Consider the following 20,246-nt stretch of genomic DNA (forward strand, 5'->3'; position numbering starts at 1 on the left):
ATTAATTTGCTATTTTTTATTAGTCTATTATCTAGATACAAGAACAGACCAAACGTTGCAGATGAATTGGCTGAATACAGCATACAATATTTTAAAGTAATTTCAGATGTGTTAGTATAACTAAACATTATCATGTCCTACATACAGTATTTACCAATTTCTGATGAAATCCCACTTCAGAATGTTATGTCCATAATTTATTATCTGTATTTTGTTCAGTCTATATTGGCCAATGTGAACTGGCTGCTATTGTTGTATTTTTCACATGTATTGATTTTGAGGATTTCTTACTCTGTCCTTACAAAAACTAATTTTATTGTCTTTGCAATGGAACATAACTGAAATCTAAAAATTATCAGGTAGTGTAGAGGCTTTGTAACGTACTTTAAATAAGTAGTTTACAGAAAGCTAGAAAAGCGTTGTGCAAAATGCCAATATAGATGCACATGTTACAGAGTGGGGAAATCTTAATCCACACGATGTACTGGTTCTCCCTTTTGATGTCACTGCAGTGAACACACATGATGATACTTTCAGTAAGGTTATCCATCACTTCGGTAAGGTATGTAATATTCTGATACAGCTAAAATAGTATTCCTTTTTAAACAAACAACGAAATTATACAGTTTTCTCTTCTAATAGAAGACAAAAAAATCTTCATCTTTTACTTGGAATTTTTTAATTGTGTTCTGGTGGCAGTCATAGAATCGTGTCTATGGTTTTCAATTACTCATTTATCTCCTCTGTTCTGTGACTTCCGTAAATCACTTCAGGCAAATGCCATGATGGTTCCTTTGGAAGGGCACGGCTGACTTCCTTCCCCATTCTTCCCTGATCCAGTGGGACTGTTGATCTCGCTGTTTGGTCCCATCCACCCTCTCCCCCATCCCCCACAAAAATCAACCAACCAAACTACTCTGTACTGAACTTCGTTTTTAAGAATGAAATGATTATATTGGGGGTCAATCAATGTGTTCTTTTGGGACAATAGACACAAATATTTTTTAAAAATGATGTGATTTACAAAATGTTAGAACATATGTGCTACATCACGATTCCAATTCAATTTTGGCCCCATTAACGAAATGTCACACATACATTTATCAAGTGAAAACTGAAATACATAATTGTACTTATGCAAGCACTATAAAATGTTGTTATATTATTACATGTACAGATACAGCTAGAATTATGATTTTATTCATAGCTGTTATTTTCTCAGCAACTGCAATATGGCATATATTTCAGAATAAAATTCAGTTGTCAGTTGCACAGTTATTTTTACTTTGCTGCACTGGTTTTGACAGATTAATCTGTCATCTTCAGAAGCCTACAATATTTGGGGTAATATAAATCGCAAGTAAATTGCCATGTGTATTTATGTAAAGTATAAGGAGTGTATTACAGAAATTTAATAATCGTGTGTTCCATGGATCAGTTTGCATGATAGACCATAATGATGTGAAATAAGTCATTTTACATTCACATCACAAATTAATTTGTATATAAGGTTACATTCTGAACATTTGTAAGTTGTTGTTGTTGTTGTTGTTGTTGTTGATGTTACATTCTGAACATTTCTAAGGTTAATTATAACCACAGATTAATAATTTACAGTAAATGTGTCACATTTATGTGCATATGCTTCTTTCACACTTGATCAACCATCTGTGCTTGAGGTCCTAATACCTTCTGCTATTGCTACTGAACTTAAAGTATATGTTGTTGTTGTTGTTGTTGTTGTTGTTGTTGTGGTGGTCTTTGGTCTTCAGTCCTGAGACTAGTTTGATGCAGCTCTCCATGCTACTCTATCTGTGCAAGCTTCTTCATCTCCCAGTACCTATTGCAACCTACATCCTTCTGAATCTGCTTAGTGTATTAATCTCTTGGTCTCCCTCTACGATTTTTACCCTCCACACTGCCCTCCAATACTAAATTGGTGATCCCTTGATGCCTCAGAACATGTCGTACCAACCGGTCCCTCTTCTCCCCAATTCTATTCAATACCTCCTCATTAGTTATGTGATCTACCCATCTAATCTTCAACATTCTTCTGTGGCACCACATTTTAGAAAGCTTCTATTCTCTTCTTGTCCAAACTATTTATCGTCCATGTTTCACTTCCATACATGGCTACACTCCATACAAATACTTTCAGAAACGACTCCCTGAAACTTAAATCTATACTCGATGTTAACAAATTTCTCTTCTTCAGAAACGCTTTCCTTGCCATTACCAATCTAGATTTTATATCCTCTCTACTTCGACCATCATCAGTTATTTTGCTCCACAAATAGCAAAACTCCTTTACTATGTTAAGTGGCTCATTTCCTAATCTAATTCCCTCAGCATCACTTGACTTAATTCAACTACATTCCATTATCCTCGTTTTGCTTTTGTTGATGTTCATCTTATATCCTCCTTTGAAGACACTGTCCATTCCGTTCAACTGCTCTTCCAAGTCCTTTGCTGTCTCTGACAGAATTACAATGTCATCGGCAAACCTCAAAGTTTTTATTTCTTCTCCATGGATTTTAATATCTACTCCGAATTTTTCTTTTGTTTCCTTTACTGCTTGATCAATATACAGATTGAATAACATCAGGGATAGGCTACAACACTGTCTCACTCCCTTCCCAACCACTGCTTCCCTTTCCTGCCCCTCAACTCTTATAACTGCCATCTGGTTTCTGTACAACTGTAAATAGCCTTTCGCTCCCTGTATTTTACCCCTGCAACCTTCAGAATTTGAAAAAGAGTATTCCAGTCAACATTGTCTAAAGTTTTCTGTAAGTCTACAAATGCTAGAAACGTAGGTTTGCCTTTCTTTAATCTATTTTCTAAGCTAAGTCATTGGGTCAGTATTGCCTCACATGTTCCAACATTTCTATGGAATCCAAATTGATCTTCCCCGAGGTCGGCTTCTACTAGTTTTTCCATTCATCTGTAAAGAATTCACATTAGTATTTTGCAGCCATGACTTATTAAACTGATAGTTCGGTAATTTTCACATCTGTCAACACCTGCTGTCTTTGAGATTGGAATTATTATATTTTTCTTGAAGTCTGAGGGTATTTCACCTGTCTCATACATCTTTAACCCTATATTCACCTTACCAAAAGTCTTGGTCCTCCTGCCACCGAACTTCACTAATTCCCACTATATCTAACTTTAACCTATCCATTTCCCTTTTTAATTTCCTAACCTACCTGCCCAATTGAGAGATCTGACATTCCACACTCCGATCTGTAGAACGCCAGTTTTCTTTCTCCTGATAACGACGTCCTCCTGAGTACTCCCTTCCCGGAGATCTGAATGGGGCACTATTTTACCTCCGGAATATTTTACCCAAGAGGATGCCATCATCATTTAACCATACAGTAAAGCTGCATGCCCTCAGGAAAAATTACAGCTGTAGTTTCCCCTTGCTTTCAGCCGTTCGCGGTACCAGCACAGCAAGGCCGTTTTGGTTAGTGTTAAAAGGCCAGATCAGTCAATCATCCAGACTGTTGCCCGTGCAACTACTGAAAAGGCTGCTGCCCCTCTTCAGGAACCACACGTTTGTCTGGCCTCTCAACAGATACCCCTCTGTTGTGGTTGCACCTACGGTACGGCTATCTGTATCACTGAGGCACGCAAGCCTCCCCACCAACGGCAAGGTCCATGGTTCATGGGGGGGGTTAAAGTATATAGCTGTCAAAAATGGGCATCAAGCCAGCCTTGTACAAAGACTTTATAAAAATAAAACCAATAAAAATATTAATCCCTGATACTCTACAAAAATAGCTTTACTGTTAAATAATACTGTTAAGAAGTACTCTACAGTCTAGGTGACTTTTTATGTCATATAGCTAATTTGTTAAAAAAATATGACTTCTCTGCACCCTTCACCACCAGTAATGTAACCAAATACATAATGATAAGTCACCAACAGATGAATTTCTCAAATCTGGTGTATATAAAATTCATTGTAATATATGGCTGAGTTTTTATGTATGACAGACTGGGAGGGCATTGAAGATATGTTTATGTGACCTTCTGCTCAACAAAGACAGTGAAAATTTATTTAAGTCGACTTTTGCACAATATCTCAAAATCAAGAAATGCACTCTTCCTTCTCCATCTTTCTTTAACATGGAAATTTTGCTTATAGTTGACAGGACTACAAAATGAACCTTTTGCAAGAGTTTCAAACATATAAATATTCCTTCCAAAAATCAAAATATTTATTTAATGATCGGGTTGCATTGAAAAATGCACTATTTCAACTGTATAGCATCTCTTACAAAATAGTGAAAATTAGCCCATTCTTTGAGGATATTAATGTTAGCAATAATAGCTGATGTGGAACTATGTGAAATATCTTTCTAGTTGTACTTTTTGTATGCTTTTTTATGTGTTCCTTGCTGCTAGCACAGCATCTTGACTATGTCTGCTAGCGTAAGCTGTTGCCACACGCCGGTCAGCAAAGAGGTTGCGAGAAGATCGACAATAGGCACAGGAGCAAGCGCATCTATCAGGAGAGAGGCCAAAGACAGACTTGCAGGCAACGCGCCGCCAATGCCCTCTGGACTGCAAGTATTTAGATCACTGCCGTGGACCGGAGGGTCCAGTTAGTGTCAGTCCGTCACAGACAGTCAGCCCATTCGCAGTCGGTGAGAGTCACAGTTTCTAGCTCAGAGTCAGTCAGTACCTAGTGACCATAGTAGAGTACATAGTGAGACTTGTCCTTCACAAGCAGTGATGCTAACGTGGACTATTACGGAAAAGCTTGTACTATGAAACATGGACTAGCTTGAGATAAGTAGCTTTCTGTCCTAGTAATAAATAAAGAACACTAATAATACATGTGTGCAGTTTGTGTGGTAGAACGAGGATACTGGCCACCAAACAACATCCTCTTCTTGCTTCCTCTGGTGTAAGACTCTACAGTGACAATGAGATGACACTAAACTGTTTACATAAATGTGATACAGTTACAGTACATTATCCGTCTTTGGTTATAATTGTCAAATACAATATGTGGGGACGTTGTAAATTGAAATATCGTCAGTATCATATAGGTTCACTAGCTCTGCAAAACAGTTGTCAAAATCACATTCTTCATTAAAAACAGTCAGAATCATTTATTAATTTTCAGTTTATGCTACAATGAACAAGTTTGTAATAGCTTTCACATGATTTATTTTTCCTACAATAGTCAGCAACTTCATATAATTTTTCAGTGTTAATTAGACAGTGGAAACCCCAGGTTGCAATATCAACAAAAGGAGAAGGGTGACACGTTGAACTGCACATAGGACACACACACACACACACACACACACACACACACACACACACAAATGACCGCTATCTCAGGCTGCTCAGGCCAGACTGAAACTGAAAAAATGCCTTGAACTGGAACAATAATTCATTGTGGAGTGGGGAAGGGGGATGTATAGTAGGGTACGGGTGGGGGAGGAGGAAACAGTGCTGCCTGGCAGAGAGTGCAGGTGCTTGAGGTGGCAGACAAGGCTACCACATGCAGTGTCAGGAGGCTGTGGGGGAGGGAGGGAAGGGAAAAAAGGGAGCAGAATGGAAAGGAGAAGAGAAGGGGAAACAATGAGTGGGTTTATTGGCAGAGGGCTGTGGGGCTGTGCACAATGATTGTGGGGACATGACTTGTGAGGAGTTGATAGGACAGAGGGGCCAGAAATTGTTAGGAGGAGGGTGTGGGGATAGTAGGTTACTGTAGGTTGAGGCCTGCATGCCCCACCAGGCAGTACTGTTTCCTCTTCCCCCACCCATACCCTGCTAGCCGTCCTCCTTCCTCACTCCACTATGTATTGTTTTTGTAAATTGGATCACTGGTAGAATACCTGTTTGAAAGATATGGGAAGGATTTGGGAAGAATGTTCCTTACTTATGGGCATGATATTTGGTAGTTAAAGCTAGTTAAGTCTGGAGTGATAAAGCAAATATAACAATGAAAATAATAAATTATTGATAATATAATATAAATGGATAGATAAAAAAAAAATTACTCACCAAGTATGGCAGGGAGAATGTACACACAAAAGGATTTAACTTTTACAAGCTTTCGGGTCCAGTGGCTCCACCTCCTGGCCGAAGAGTTGAAGAGGAAGGAAGAGGAGTGAAGGAAAAGGACTGGAAAGGTGTAGGGAAAGGGGTACAATTCAGAAAAGTCACCTAGAGCCCCAGGTCAGGGAAGACTTACTGGACAGACTTTCCTTCTCATTCCATGCAGTGTCTCCCTGGACCCAGGGTTCTTGGTGAGTTTTCTGAATTGTACCCCTTTCCCTACACCTCTCCAGTCCTTTCCCCTCACCCCTCTTCCTTCCTCTTCAACTATTCTGCCAGAAGATGGAGCCACTGGCACCAAAAGCTTGTAAAAGTTAAATCCTTTTGTGTGTGTATTCCCTTGCCGCCACTCGGTGAGTAGATTTTTTATCTATCCATTTATATTATGTGATCAAGTAAATAATATGGAGTGATGAAAGTATGGCAGCTTTTGGAACGTTTCCTACAGTGCACTGCTTCTAAAATTGAATCCATGTTGTGTGGATGTAACAATTAAACAGCAACCTGTAAGTTGCTTTTTTTTTTAAATCAACTTTATAGATAGTGAGAGTAGTCAGTAAGTACTCAAAACTGCAAGGGCAGGTTGTGAGTCATGTATGGATAACTCAGTTGATAGAGGACCTTACTGCAAATGCAAAGACCCTGATCCAAGTCTCGGTCCATCACACAGATTTATACAGTCAGAAAGTTGGAAACCATGAGAAATATCACCCACTAAGTGAACATTTTGTGTGTTTTTTTATGTCAGAGACATATTAAAAATAAGACACATTCAACAACACTGATTACCGTTGATAATACAACAAGTGGACTTGTACAGCTGTATCACAGTCTGATTTTATTATCTTGGTAATGGGCCACCTATCAGTATAGGCTCTACATGTATTCCATATCTTTAAACTAAATTAAATTTGTTCACTCAGTAAATGTCAGTAAACCATACTGCTCATGACTGAATGCTTTACCTTTTAAATATCCTTCATGTCTGCCTGACATATTTTCTTTCTCTGATGATGTTTCTCATAGGAGAAATTTAACTTTTGTTACCCCTTGCCATTGGTGGGGAGGCTTGCGTGCCTCAGCAATACAGATAGCCGTACCGTAGGTGCAACGACAACAGAGGGGTATCTGTTGAGAGGCCAGACAAATGTGCGATTCCTGAAGAGGGGCAGCAGCCTTTTCAGTAGTTGCAGGGGCAACAGTCTGGATGATTGACTGATCTGGCCTTGTAGCACTAACCAAAACAGCCTTGCTGTGCTGGTACTGCAAACAGCTGAAAGCAAGGCAAACTACAGCCATAATTTTTCACGAGGGCATGCAGCTTTACTGTATGGTTAAATGATGATGGCATCCTCTTCGGTAAAATACTCTGGAGGTAAAATAGTCCCCCATTCGGATCTCCAGGCGGGGACTACTTAGGAGGATGTTGTTATCAGGAGAAAGAAAACTGGTGTTCTACGGTGGAATGTCAGATCCCTTAATTGGGCAGGTAGGTTAGAAAATTTAAAAAGGGAAATGGATGGGTTAAAGTTAGATATAGTGGGAATTAGTGAAGTTCGGTGGCAGGAGGAACAAGACTTTTGGTCAGGTGAATACAGGGTTATAAATACAAAATCAAATAGGGGTAATGCAGGAGTAGGTTTAATAATGAATGAAAAAAATAGGAGTGCGGGTAAATTACTACAAACAGCATATAGAACACATTATTGTGGCCAAGATAGATACGGAGCCCACCCCTACCACAGTAGTACAAGTTTATATGTCAACTAGCTCCACAGATGACAAAGAGATTGATGAAATGTATGATGAGATAAAAGAAATTATTCAGGTAGTCAAAGGAGACGAAAATTTAATAGTCATGGGTGACTGGAACTCGCTAGTAGGAAAAGGAAGAGAAGGAATTGTAGTAGGTGAATATGGAAAGGGAGTAAGGAATGAAAGAGGAAGCCGCCTGGTAGAATTTTGCACGGAGCATAACTTAATCATAGTTAACACTTGGTTCAAGAATCATAAAAGAAGGTTGTATACATGGAAGAAGCCTGGAGATACTGGAAGGTCTCAGATAGATTATTCAATGGTAAGACAGAGATTCAGGAACCAGGTTTTAAATTGTAAGGCATTTCCAGATGCAGGTGTGGACTCTGACCACAATCTATTGGTTATGAACTGTAGATTAAAACTGAAGAAACTGCAAAAAGGTGGGAATTTAAGGAGATGGGACCTGGATAAACTGACTAAACCAGAGGTTGTACAGAGTTTCAGGGAGAGCATAAGGGAACAATTGACAGCAATGGGGGAAGGAAATACAGTAGAACAACAATGGGTAGCTTTGAGGAATGAAGTAGTGAAGGCAGCAGAGGATCAAGTAGGTAAAAAGACGAGGGCTAGTAGAAATCCGTGGGTGACAGAAGAAATATTGAATTTAATTGATGAAAGGAGAAAATATAAAAATGCAGTAAATGAAGCAGGCAAAAAGGAATATAAACATCTCAAAAATGAGATCGACAGGAAGTTCAAAATGGCTAAGCAGGGATGGCAGGAGGACAAATGTAAGGATGTAGAGGCTTATCTCACTAGGGTTAAGATAGATACTGCCTATAGGAAAATTAAAGAGACCTTTGGAGAAAAGAGAACCACTTGTATGAATATCAAGAGCTCAGATGGAAACCCAGTTCTAAGCAAAGAAGGGAAAGCAGAAAGGTGGAAGGAGTATATAGAAGGTGTATACAAGGGCGATGTACTTGAGGACAATATCATGGAAATGGAAGAGGATGTAGATGAAGATGAAATGGGAGATATGGTACTGCGTGAAGAGTTTGACAGAGCACTGAAAGACCTAAGATGAAACATGGCCGTGGGAGTAGACAACATTCCACTGGAACTACTGACAGCATTGGGAGAGCCAGTCCCGACAAAACTCTACCATATAGTTAGCAAGATTTATGAGACAGGCGAAATAACCTCAGACTTCAAGAAAAATATAAGAATTCCAATCCCAAAGAATGCAAGTGTTGACAGATGTGAAAATTACCGAACTATCAGTTTAATAAGCCATTGCTGTAGAATACTAACACGGATTCTTTACAGACTAATGGAAAAACTGGTAGAAGCCGACCTCAGGGAAGATCAGTTTGGATTCCATAGAAATGTTGGAACATGTGAGGCAATACTGACCCAATGACTTATCTTAGAAAATAGATTAAAGAAAGGCAAACCTATGTTTCTAGCATTTGTAGACTTACAGAAAACTTTGGACAATGTTGACTGGAATATTCTTTTTCAAATTCTGAAGGTTGCAGGGGTAAAATACAGGGAGCGAAAGGCTATTTACAGTTGTACAGAAACCAGATGGCAGTTATAAGAGTTGAGGGGCAGGAAAGGGAAGCAGTGGTTGGGAAGGGAGTGAGACAGTGTTGTAGCCTATCCCTGATGTTATTCAGTCTGTATATTGATCAAGCAGTAAAGGAAACAAAAGAAAAATTCGGAGTAAATATTAAAATCCATGGAGAAGAAATAAAAACTTTGAGGTTTGCCGATGACATTGTAATTCTGTCAGAGACAGCAAAGGACTTGGAAGAGCAGTTGAACGGAATGGACAGTGTCTTCAAAGGAGGATATAAGATGAACATCAACAAAAGCAAAACGAGGATAATGGAATGTAGTTGAATTAAGTCGGGTGATGCTGAGGGAATTAGATTAGGAAATGAGCCACTTAACATAGTAAAGGAGTTTTGCTATTTGTGGAGCAAAATAAATGATGATGGTCAAAGTAGAGAGGATATAAAATCTAGATTGGTAATGGCAAGGAAAGCGTTTCTGAAGAAGAGAAATTTGTTAACATCGAGTATAGATTTAAGTGTCAGGGAGTCGTTTCTGAAAGTATTTGTATGGAGTGCAGCCATGTATGGAAGTGAAACATGGACGATAAATAGTTTGGACAAGAAGAGAATAGAAGCTTTCGAAATGTGGCGCTACAGAAGAACGCTGAAGATTAGATGGGTAGATCACATAACTAATGAGGAGGTATTGAATAGAATTGGGGAGAAGAGGAGTTCGTGGCACAACTTGACAAGAAGAAGGGACCGGTTGGTACGGCATGTTCTGAGCCATCAAGGGATCACAAATTTAGCATTGGAGGGCAGCATGAAGGGTAAAAATCGTAGAGGGAGACCAAGAGATGAATACACTAAGCAGATTCAGAAGGCTGTAGGTTGCAGTAGGTACTGGGGGATGAAGAAGCTTGTACAGATAGAGTAGCATGGAGAGCTGCATCAAACCAGTCTCGGGACTGAAGACCACAACGACAACAACAACAACAACCACCACCCCCTTTGCCCTTGTTTTGCTTTTCTAACACTTAATTTCACATATTCTTCCATCTTTTTCAGCTGGATATTCTTGTGAACAATGCTGGTAGATCACAGAGAGCAATTTGGGAAGACATTGATCTGGAAGTGGATAAAGCTGTATTTGACATTAATGTATTTTCAATAATCTCCCTGTCACGTATTGCAGTGAAATATTTTCTGAAGAGAGGGGAAGGACACATAGCTGTAACTTCAAGTTCTGCTGGAGTGTTTGGTGTACCATTTTCAGGATCATACACTGCATCAAAGCATGCTTTACATGTAAGTATTTTTGGCCAATCAGTGTGCTCACATTGTAGCTGGAGTTTTGGGAAATGGCTCTCCATAAAGTAAATGCATAGCATATTGTCAGGCCATGACTTTAATTTGGTTAGGTATTGTCTTATTATTTTAATTCTGCTTTCACTTTAAGTATATGTTTCTGGAGTGTGCTGGCATAAATTGTTTGGATTTGCATTATGGAATTTGTGTGTTTTAACACTAAAAGAAGTTCACAGCACAAAAATGATGCAGGAGGTTCTTTGAACAGTTCTTTTAATTCTCATAATGTATGCCAATCTTAACCTTAAGATGCCCAGTATAGTCTCTCATCTGTTCAGTTAACGAAGTTTGGAACAGAATGAGCAAGAAGGGGCAATGGTAAGATATTAGACTTGCATATGCCAGGATGATGGCCAAGTTACCATCTAAGCACCCACATTTACGTTTTATGTGGTTTCCGTAATTTACTCAAGGCAGATGGCAGGGTAATTTCTTTGAAAAGGTCATGGCTGATAATTTTCGCAATTGGCGCCTGGACCCTGTCTGTAAAGGTTGCATTGTCAACAGGATATTAAATCATCATCTTGCTTTCCTCCTTTTCTCAGGCAGTTGCCTATGTAGCAATATTTGTTATACCCCTGCTCTGTCTCTATTGAAGTCGCTATAAATTTGTACAGTGTGTCAGTGTTAACTGAGTCAGTATGGTTTTCTTAATTCATTGAACAGTTGTATCCCATAGTACACTTTGTAAATCAAAGGTTTTGTTAGAATCTTAAATTTACAACATAATAAATGATCAACAGTAGTTGCAATCTGCACATAATTAAGTACCATAGTGAAACGTCCTGGCATACTTGGTCTGTCGAATCCTTGTTTAAATTATGTGAATTGTATCACTTTCCCATTTTGACTGCCATTGGATGAGTTGAAATATCTATTTATTTGCATACATTTTTGTGCAGTTTAGGCCATGTAGTCATTGTCATATAACTGTCTGAAATATATATCAGGAGAGACCTAGTTAACAACAATTGGTTTTTTAGTTGAAAGGGTACAAAGAGGTCTTACATAATATAACGTCTCAAATCATCATATAGGAGTTACAGTAAAGCATTCATCAAGTCACATAATGGTAAAAATGTAGGGATCTGGCCTAGTGTGTATTAGCACAAGAAAAAAAGAAATTGTAGTATTAGGAGTCTTGTAGACTCACATTAGGTGTGCTAGGGTTAAAGAGCTGGTATTGGGGGAGTGGGGGGGGGGGGGGGGGTGTATCCAGATGCACAGGTTTTGAAGAAGTGATTGAATTCAAGCATGTTGTGCTCATGCCAGTGTGTGGCAAACTCTCCTGGTGGCTACGGTAGACATGTTTCGTGGTCATGCTCACTTACAAGGCTTTGCCAAGTATACAGCAGATCTGGTATATAAAGTGACTTCTTTGACAAGTGGGCCTGCCCCTTATCATGCAGGACTTGGCTATGGCCATGTAATAATCACTTCTGTGGCATGGTTTTAATGACTTATAAGTGCTGTGACTTTTCTGGTACAAGTCCTGTTACACAAAACACCACAAGTAATATTCCCTCACTTATACTTTCACTACAAAGCAAACACTTGTAATGCTAATCATGTCTTGAGCAAAAGTTTCCCTGTACATGTCAGTTTTATTTATTTTTTTTCGAATTTTGACCATAATCATATTACCTAAGCTGTAAATAAAGTGTCAGCTTTCCTTCCAATAAAGAATTACCTTATGAACATGATTCCCTGATAAATCTGCAAAATAATTTCAAGGTGAAATACTGTTCATAACAGAGGATAACGAGGATAATATGTTTAAAATTAGGAAGACAATTTTCATGGCATTAATTATAAACAACCACCAGTCCAAACCAGACATACTCTTACTGTAACAAGTGGGTTAAACATTTCTTCTTTACATAGGTACAAAGTTTTATACAAGGGTCAAAAATATGCTTTCCATGTGCTAAATAATGTAAACAGTCAGAACAAAACAAAAATAAATTTTGAACAGCTACGGAAACCATAAATAAGACTGTGTCCTCATAGTTATGTTGTACTTTTCATCCACATACATTTTCAGATAACACTTTGCCTGATTTTAATCTGACTGTGAAATAGCAACAGAACAACAGAATCTCATATACTATGCAAGTGAAATTACAACATCAAATACTATACATACATGAATAATTTAGTCAAGAAACAGTTTCAAAACCTACACTGCAGTAGTACATGAACTTTCGAGAAGTTTTAAAACTCTACTTGGTAGGGTAGCTTCTTTTCAGCATAAATAATTAGTATAAAATTCCACAATATTACTCAGATTAACTGTGAATAAAACATGCATTAAACATCTTGAGCATTCTGAACAGATGTTAATGTAGAATTCCAACTTCATACAGCACAACTCTAAAATAAGAAGTTATAATATGAGTAAGGAATTGGACCTGATTGCATGTAATTGAGTAATCTTAATTTTCACACACATATGAAAATTCACATGCAGTATTTACAGTCAATAACATGAAAAGGTGATCTATGCATTTACATAGCTGGAATGTATTATACTTGAAGGTGGTAAGCTGCAGTGTCAACCTGAAAAATGTCCTTTGTTCCACCATACAGCTGCTTTCCCACAACAGCTCACACTTGGCACATTAGATCAATTTACAACTCTTCTTTCTGGTACTGCCTGTATAATCTTGCCATAGAGTTAGCTGTGTCAGTCTTCCATACTTTCAAAAATGATATCATCGAATGCTAATATATGAAACAACTTTTACCAATCTGAGTGGTTCATACGCATACACTAGCCTCCATCCAAATGTGTTTCCTGCATGGTAGCTTTTCTTTGTACATAGAATGCCATTTGATAGGAAATTAGAATATGATGTTATGGGTGGGTCATCAACCATGTCTTGCTCTTGTATCTGATTGAGAGATATTGCAAAAGTGGTAAGGAACTTGAAGAAAGTTTGACATAAGGATGGACCAAGATATTTTGTAGACTGTATGGTTTGTGGAATCTCACTTTGGGAGTATTAGGGAGGACAGAGTGAGATGTACCTTCAAGCCCTGATGAAGAACATGCTTAAGTTGTTCCAAACTAGGGTGGTATTGGGTAGTGAGTCTGGTGCTACTCTGCAGACAGTTCAAGTGGGTAGCCAGAATATAAGGAACGTATGGATATTGCATGGAAGGCCTGTATAGAGACCAGGTTTGGAAGGTAATGCCTCTCTATAAAGGCTTTAATAAAACCTTCAGCATACTGGACAATATTGGAAGGATAAAATTTTAGTGATTGGGGAGAAACCACAAAAGGCGTCCCACGGGGTTCAGTTGTGTGGCCACTCCTATTCCTTCAATATGTGAATGGCCTTCCACTTAACATTCAACCAGGATAATTGGTACTTTTTGCAAATGATACTTGTGTTATAATAAATCTCATTAGACAGAAAGCAAAAGAAGAGCTGGTAGATGATATTTCGCAATGCATTATAAAGTTGTTCTTAGAAAATGGACTCTCCCTTTTTTTTGGGGGGGGGGGGGGGGAGGAGAAAAACACACACCATATTCAGTTCTGTACAACAAATAAGAGTCATACCAGCAACTGATGTAGCACATGAGCAGGAGTCAGTAAATAGGGTAGAATGCTCAATATTTTTGGGTGTTCATATTAATGAAGACTTGAACTGGAAGAAGCATATTACTGAGCTTCTCATAGAGTTAAATTCAGCAACTTTTCCTCTTCATATATTTGCTAGTCTTGCAAACAAACAAATCAACCTCCTGACATATTTTACATATTTTCACTCAATAATGACTTGTGGGATAATTTCCTGGGCTAACTCATCACTTATAAAGAAAATATTGATTGCACAAAAGCAAACAGTAAGAATAATGTGTTGTGTTCACTTATAGGTGTTATGTAGATACCATTTCAAGGAGGTAGACACTTTAATTGCGCCATCACTGTACACATCTTAGTTAATGAAATTCATCATAAATAAGCCATCACAATTCCAGAAGAACAGTGATGTCTATACCTACAATGCTAGAGGGATAAATGATCTTCATTACCCATTGTTAAAGCTGTCAGAGGCTCAGAAAGGAGTTCAACATGCAACAACAAAAAGTTTTCATTATTTGTCCAGTAACATTAGCAAAGAAATCTAACTTGAATTCATTTCTCCTGGACAACTCCTTCTATTCCACTGACAGGTTTCTGTTTAAAAGCTGATAGCCATGGGGAAAAGCCTAGTTTTTAACTGTTGTTGCAGGAGTAGGACTAAGATGATGATATGTTAATTAATGTTAACACTAATCATTTATACATATCCTGTAAATTGACTCTTTCTGCATCATGTCCATAAAAGAATCATTCAAATGATCTATGGAACATGTAACTAACTGAAATAATATAAGGAAAAGATAGAGTGCAGCTTACCATAAAGATGACATGTTAAGGTGCAGACAGACCCAACTAAAAGACACTTTTACTTTAGCTTTCAGCCACAGCCTTTGTCAGAGAAAGAAACACACACACACACACACACACACACACACACACACACACACACACACACACACACACAGAGAGAGACAGTCATTGACACAAGCAAGCACACCTCATGTATGTGCACGCACATGACTGCCATCTCCAGCAGCTTGGACTGGAGAGCCATCTGTGCATGAAAGGGGGGGGGGGGGGGGGAGGCACGCGCACACACGTGCACGCACATTGACAAAGGCTGTGACTGATAACATGTCATCTGAATGGTAAGTAGCAACCTATCTTTTCCTTATGTTGTTGATGTGGTGTCACAGCCAGACACCACACTTGCTAGGTGGTAGCCTTTAAATCGGCTGCGGTCCATTAGTATATGCCGGACCCGCGTGTTGCCACTGTCAGTGATTGCAGACCGAGCGCCACCACACGGCAGGTCTAGAGAGACTTACTAGCACTCGCCCCAGTTGTACAGACGACTTTGCCAGAAGGGGATCACTGACATACGCTCTCATTAGCCGAGACAATAGTTAGCATAGCCTTCAGCTACGTCATTTGCTACGACCTAGCAAGGCGCCATAATCCTTTGCTATATATATTGTGATGCCTGTACCGTCAGACCAATGTCCACCAATTATGGATTAAAGTTAAGTATTACATCAACTACGTACTTTATTTGCTACTACACATTTCCATGTAATGTTCCAGACCTCACACCAGTCTGCATGTAATTAACGTGTGCATTTCGACCTCCTCTAGTAACACAGTGTTGGCTCTTCTGCCAACACTTCAGTTGATACTCCAATCTGGAGTTTCCATTGTTTGACTGACTAAAATGTATTACTCGTCATTGCAGATGTGCTGTCCATGTCTAATCGAACTGTATGGGAGAGATTTTTTGGTGTATTAGAGATGTTCACTATCAGAATGTGGGTAATGTTAGAGGTTAATGGGCTTTAAGTTTTTGGCTGTATATATTGCATGTGAATTTTCATATGTACACAAAAATTAAGAATACCCGATTACATGCAACTTTGGATAGGTTCCTTTTTCCCATTCTGATTTCTTTCTTTAATGTTGTAATGTTTGGAGCCACAGAAACCTGCACATCAATGTGCAGGAGGGTGCAACACTGGATTGGGAGGAATAGGTGAAGACGATAGGAAAAAAGGTGTTGTGGCTGTGTGAGAATGATGATTATGTTTCTCCCTGGGTGCAGTTTATGGAGATCTCATCAATTCACCTGAGCTAGACAGGGTGTTTAGGAGCTTCAGTGACTAAGAAGGTTTTGTGTAGGTAGGTATATGAGTATCATGTGGGTGCCCATGACTATGTTGCAGATTTGATAAAACATCTTACCCTGGAAGGAGAAGTAATTATGGGTAAGAATATATGGTCAAGTGTACAGGGAATGAGGTGACAAAATTGGAGTCTGCAAGACATTGGAAGAGATAGTGTTCGACAGTGGTAAGACCACGAACAAGGGGAATATATGTATATAGGGTAGTGGCACTAACAGATTGCAAATGATTGTACTTTCTCTGTGGTATAAATTTTATCCATTGTTATTCTGGAAGACAGGTTCTTTTGTAAGAACTTCCCCTTTGGTATATGAAAGCCATAAATCTTAGGAAGCAGACAGACTGTGTTGATTATGGTTTACGGAGATTTTTCACATATCTTGCTCTGTTGTTGTCCTCGTCATCTTCAGTCCAAAGACCAGTTTAATGCAACTCTCTGGACTAGTCTCTCCAGTGCAAGCCTCTTCATTTCTGCATAACTACTGCAGTCTATGTACACTTGAAGCTGTTTATTGAGTCGGGTCTAGGTTTCCCTCTATAATTTTTACTCCCACACTTCCCTCCATTATCATCTTGACAAGTCTTTGATGCTTCAGGATGTGTCGTATAAATTGAGCCCTTAAGTTGTACCAAAATTCTCTTTTCTCGCTGATTTGATTGACTACATTTTCATCAGTTACCCACTTTATCCACCAGAACTTCAGCATTCTTCCGTAGCACTACATTTCAAACGCTGCTATTCTCTTCTCATTTGCAATGTTTAGCATTCATGTTTCACTTCTGTTTAAGAGTACACACCAGGCAAATAACTTCAGAAAATATTTTCCAACACTTAAATTTATATTTGATGTAAACTAATTTTTCTTTCTTACAAGTGTTTTTCTTGCTACTGGCAGTCTGAAATTAATATCCTCTATACTTTGGCCATTGTAACTCTCTTTGCTGCTAAAATAACTAAAATTATGTATTGCTTTTAGTGTCTCATTTACTAAACCAATTACCTAAGCATTGCCTGATTTAATTTGACTGCATTCTGTAATGATTGTTTTCCTTTTGTTGATAATCATATTATAAACTCTTTTCAAGACATTACCCTTCCAAGGCCTTTGTTGTCTCTAATAGAATCACAGTGTCATTCACAAAGCTGAAAGTTTTTATTTCCTCTCCTTAAAATGTAATTCCTTTTTGAAATTTCTCCTCAGTTTTCTTTACTGCTTGTGCATTGTGCAGATTGAATAACATCAAGGGCGGATCACAGCCGTGACTCAATACATTCTAAACTGCTGCTTGCTATTCAAGTCCTTTGACTTTTATAACTTCAGCTTGTTTTCTGAACAGGTAGTAGATAATATTTTACTCCCTTTATATCATGTCTGCTCTGCAGTTGGCACTTGAGTGCTTGGCAGAGGGCTCATCAAACTCCTTTCAGACTGTTAATCTACTGGCCCACACTCAAACAGCATGTGGTGAAAAAGAACACACAAATCTCTCTGTGCGAGCTCTGATTTTCCTTATTTTATTATAATGGTCATTTCTCATATTTTAATATTCAGACGAGTAATGCGGTGACTGAAATTTCGTGAAAAGACCCCACCGCAGTGAAACATGTCTTTGTTTTAATGATTGCCACCCCAATACGCATACCATATCTGTGACACTCTCTCTCTCCTCTAGTTTGTGATAATACAAAACCAGCTGCCCTTCTCTGAACTTTCTTGATGTCCTCCATCATTCGTATCTAGAAAGGATCCGATAGCACACAGCAATACTCCAGAAGAGTACAGGCAAGTGTAGTGCAGGAAGTCCCTTCAGTAGATTTGTTGCATCTTCTAAGTGGAGAACCTTTGCAGAATCTTGTCACAGTCATTTTTCAATTTTTTTTTGGCTTTACTAGATGGTAAACAACAGCACCATTTGCAGCAATCTAAGAGAGCTGCTCAGATTTATCTTCTAAATTGCTTATATAGATTAGGAATCATAGAGGGCCTGTAACACTACTTTGGGGAATTCCAGCTGTTACTTCTGTTTCAGTCAATGACTTACCATCAGTTGCTATGAACAGTGAACTTCCAGACAGGAAATCATGGATCAAGTCACACAGTCCATAGTCATGCAGTTTCATTAGAACCTGCTTCTGAGGGATGGTGTCAGAAGCCCTCTGGAAATCTAGAAATATGGACTCAACTTGAGAGCCCCTATTGATAGCACTAATTGCCTTGAGTGAATAAAGAACCAGTTGTGTTTCACAAGAACAATATTTTCTGAACCCATGGTTATTGTGTATCAATATAGCATTTTCTTTGAGGTATTTGCTAATATTCAGACACAGTATATGTTCCAAAATCCTATTGCAAATTGATTTCAGTAATACAGATCTATAATTAAGACAGAGCACTTCTATTTTCTATGAGTTATGATCTTTGAACGACTAGTTTTAACTTCATATCAGTTACTACCTGCCTTCCGCATGGAAAACACCTGTCTCACCACTGACTACTAGTTGAGACACACATGGTTACTGTCAACAAGTATGGGCCTGAAGATGATGATGTAACAACATCGAAACTAGTTGCCAATAAAACCAACACCTTAATACAGCTGGAGGAATTACGTCACTTTTTAACATGTTCCAAGTCGTCCGTTTTAATTATGGGTATACAAAGACTTCTATTTCCGTTCTTGTGTATTTGTGTGACCTGTGCAACTTTCCACTTGTTAGGTATGGATCCTTCATTGAGCAAGCCATTGTATACAAGTGCCAAATACAGGGCTGTTTCATGAGCATACTCTTAAAGGAACCTAATTGGTATATAATCTGAGCAGGAAAATATTTCTTTATTATGTGATTTAAGTTCCTTTGCTTACCCTAGCGTATCTACAGCGAAGTTATTCATTCGTGATTTGAAAAGTAGAATATTTAGTGCATCTTCTTTGGTTAAGGAATTTTGGAAAGCTGAGTTTAGTAACTAGTGGTGCTATAACATAATGAAAATATTTATTGTGGCTTGCCACTAGCTTACTTTAAATATGAACAGAATCTCTTGTGATTTTTTGGCAGATTTAGTCTTACAGTAAACTTGGTGGTACACAGTCCCTGTATCTGTTATTATGCTCCCTATTTTCTCAGGATTATTTACTGCTAAGATGCCTAGTATGTTATTGAGACCAGTTACATTTTAAGTAGGCTTCTGTTCTAGCTGCTCTAAATAATTTTTAGATGATGTTTTATGCGTTACATTGACTTTAAACATATATTTTCATCAAAATATTGATGTTAGGTTGAAGTCACCAACAACTGTAACTGTATAAGTTGGGCACCTATTCTAAATGACACTCTAGTTTTCTTTGAACCTTTTAGCAACTATATCATCTGATGTTTTGTATATTTGATGCTCTGCAGCTTGTAGAAATTGCAGATAAGTTGGTATTAGTTTATTTTACTGGACGAGTTTTTGGTGCTGCTCATCATCAGCAGTATCTGCAGTAACATACTTCTTATAATACTCTACTTATGGTATACATAGTAGTGTTATATGTGTATGTGATTTTTCATCTCATTATAATGTGACTAGCTATATGCAGAATGCTTTTTTAGCAAATGCCAGTGATAATACCCTACTGGCCATTAAAATTGGTACACCACGAAGATGACATGTTACAGATGAGAAATTTAACTGACAGGAAGAAGATGCTGTGATATGC

At 38.4% G+C, this 20,246-nt stretch overlaps 1 protein-coding gene across 2 annotated transcripts in view; it reads left to right on the top strand.

The window, feature by feature from the left end:
* The window catches only part of LOC126470458 (dehydrogenase/reductase SDR family member 7), a 201,826-nt gene that overhangs the window by 142,280 nt on the left and 39,300 nt on the right, over positions 1 to 20,246 (top strand). For both annotated transcript variants that reach the window (XM_050098311.1, XM_050098312.1), the window contains exons 4-5: positions 456 to 562; positions 10,473 to 10,712. In XM_050098311.1, the coding sequence (XP_049954268.1) occupies positions 456 to 562; positions 10,473 to 10,712 (347 nt within the window). The remainder of the gene's footprint in view (positions 1 to 455; positions 563 to 10,472; positions 10,713 to 20,246) is intronic.

The sequence above is a fragment of the Schistocerca serialis genome, chromosome 3, assembly GCF_023864345.2.
Source record: "Schistocerca serialis cubense isolate TAMUIC-IGC-003099 chromosome 3, iqSchSeri2.2, whole genome shotgun sequence".
Lineage (NCBI taxonomy): Eukaryota > Metazoa > Arthropoda > Insecta > Orthoptera > Acrididae > Schistocerca > Schistocerca serialis.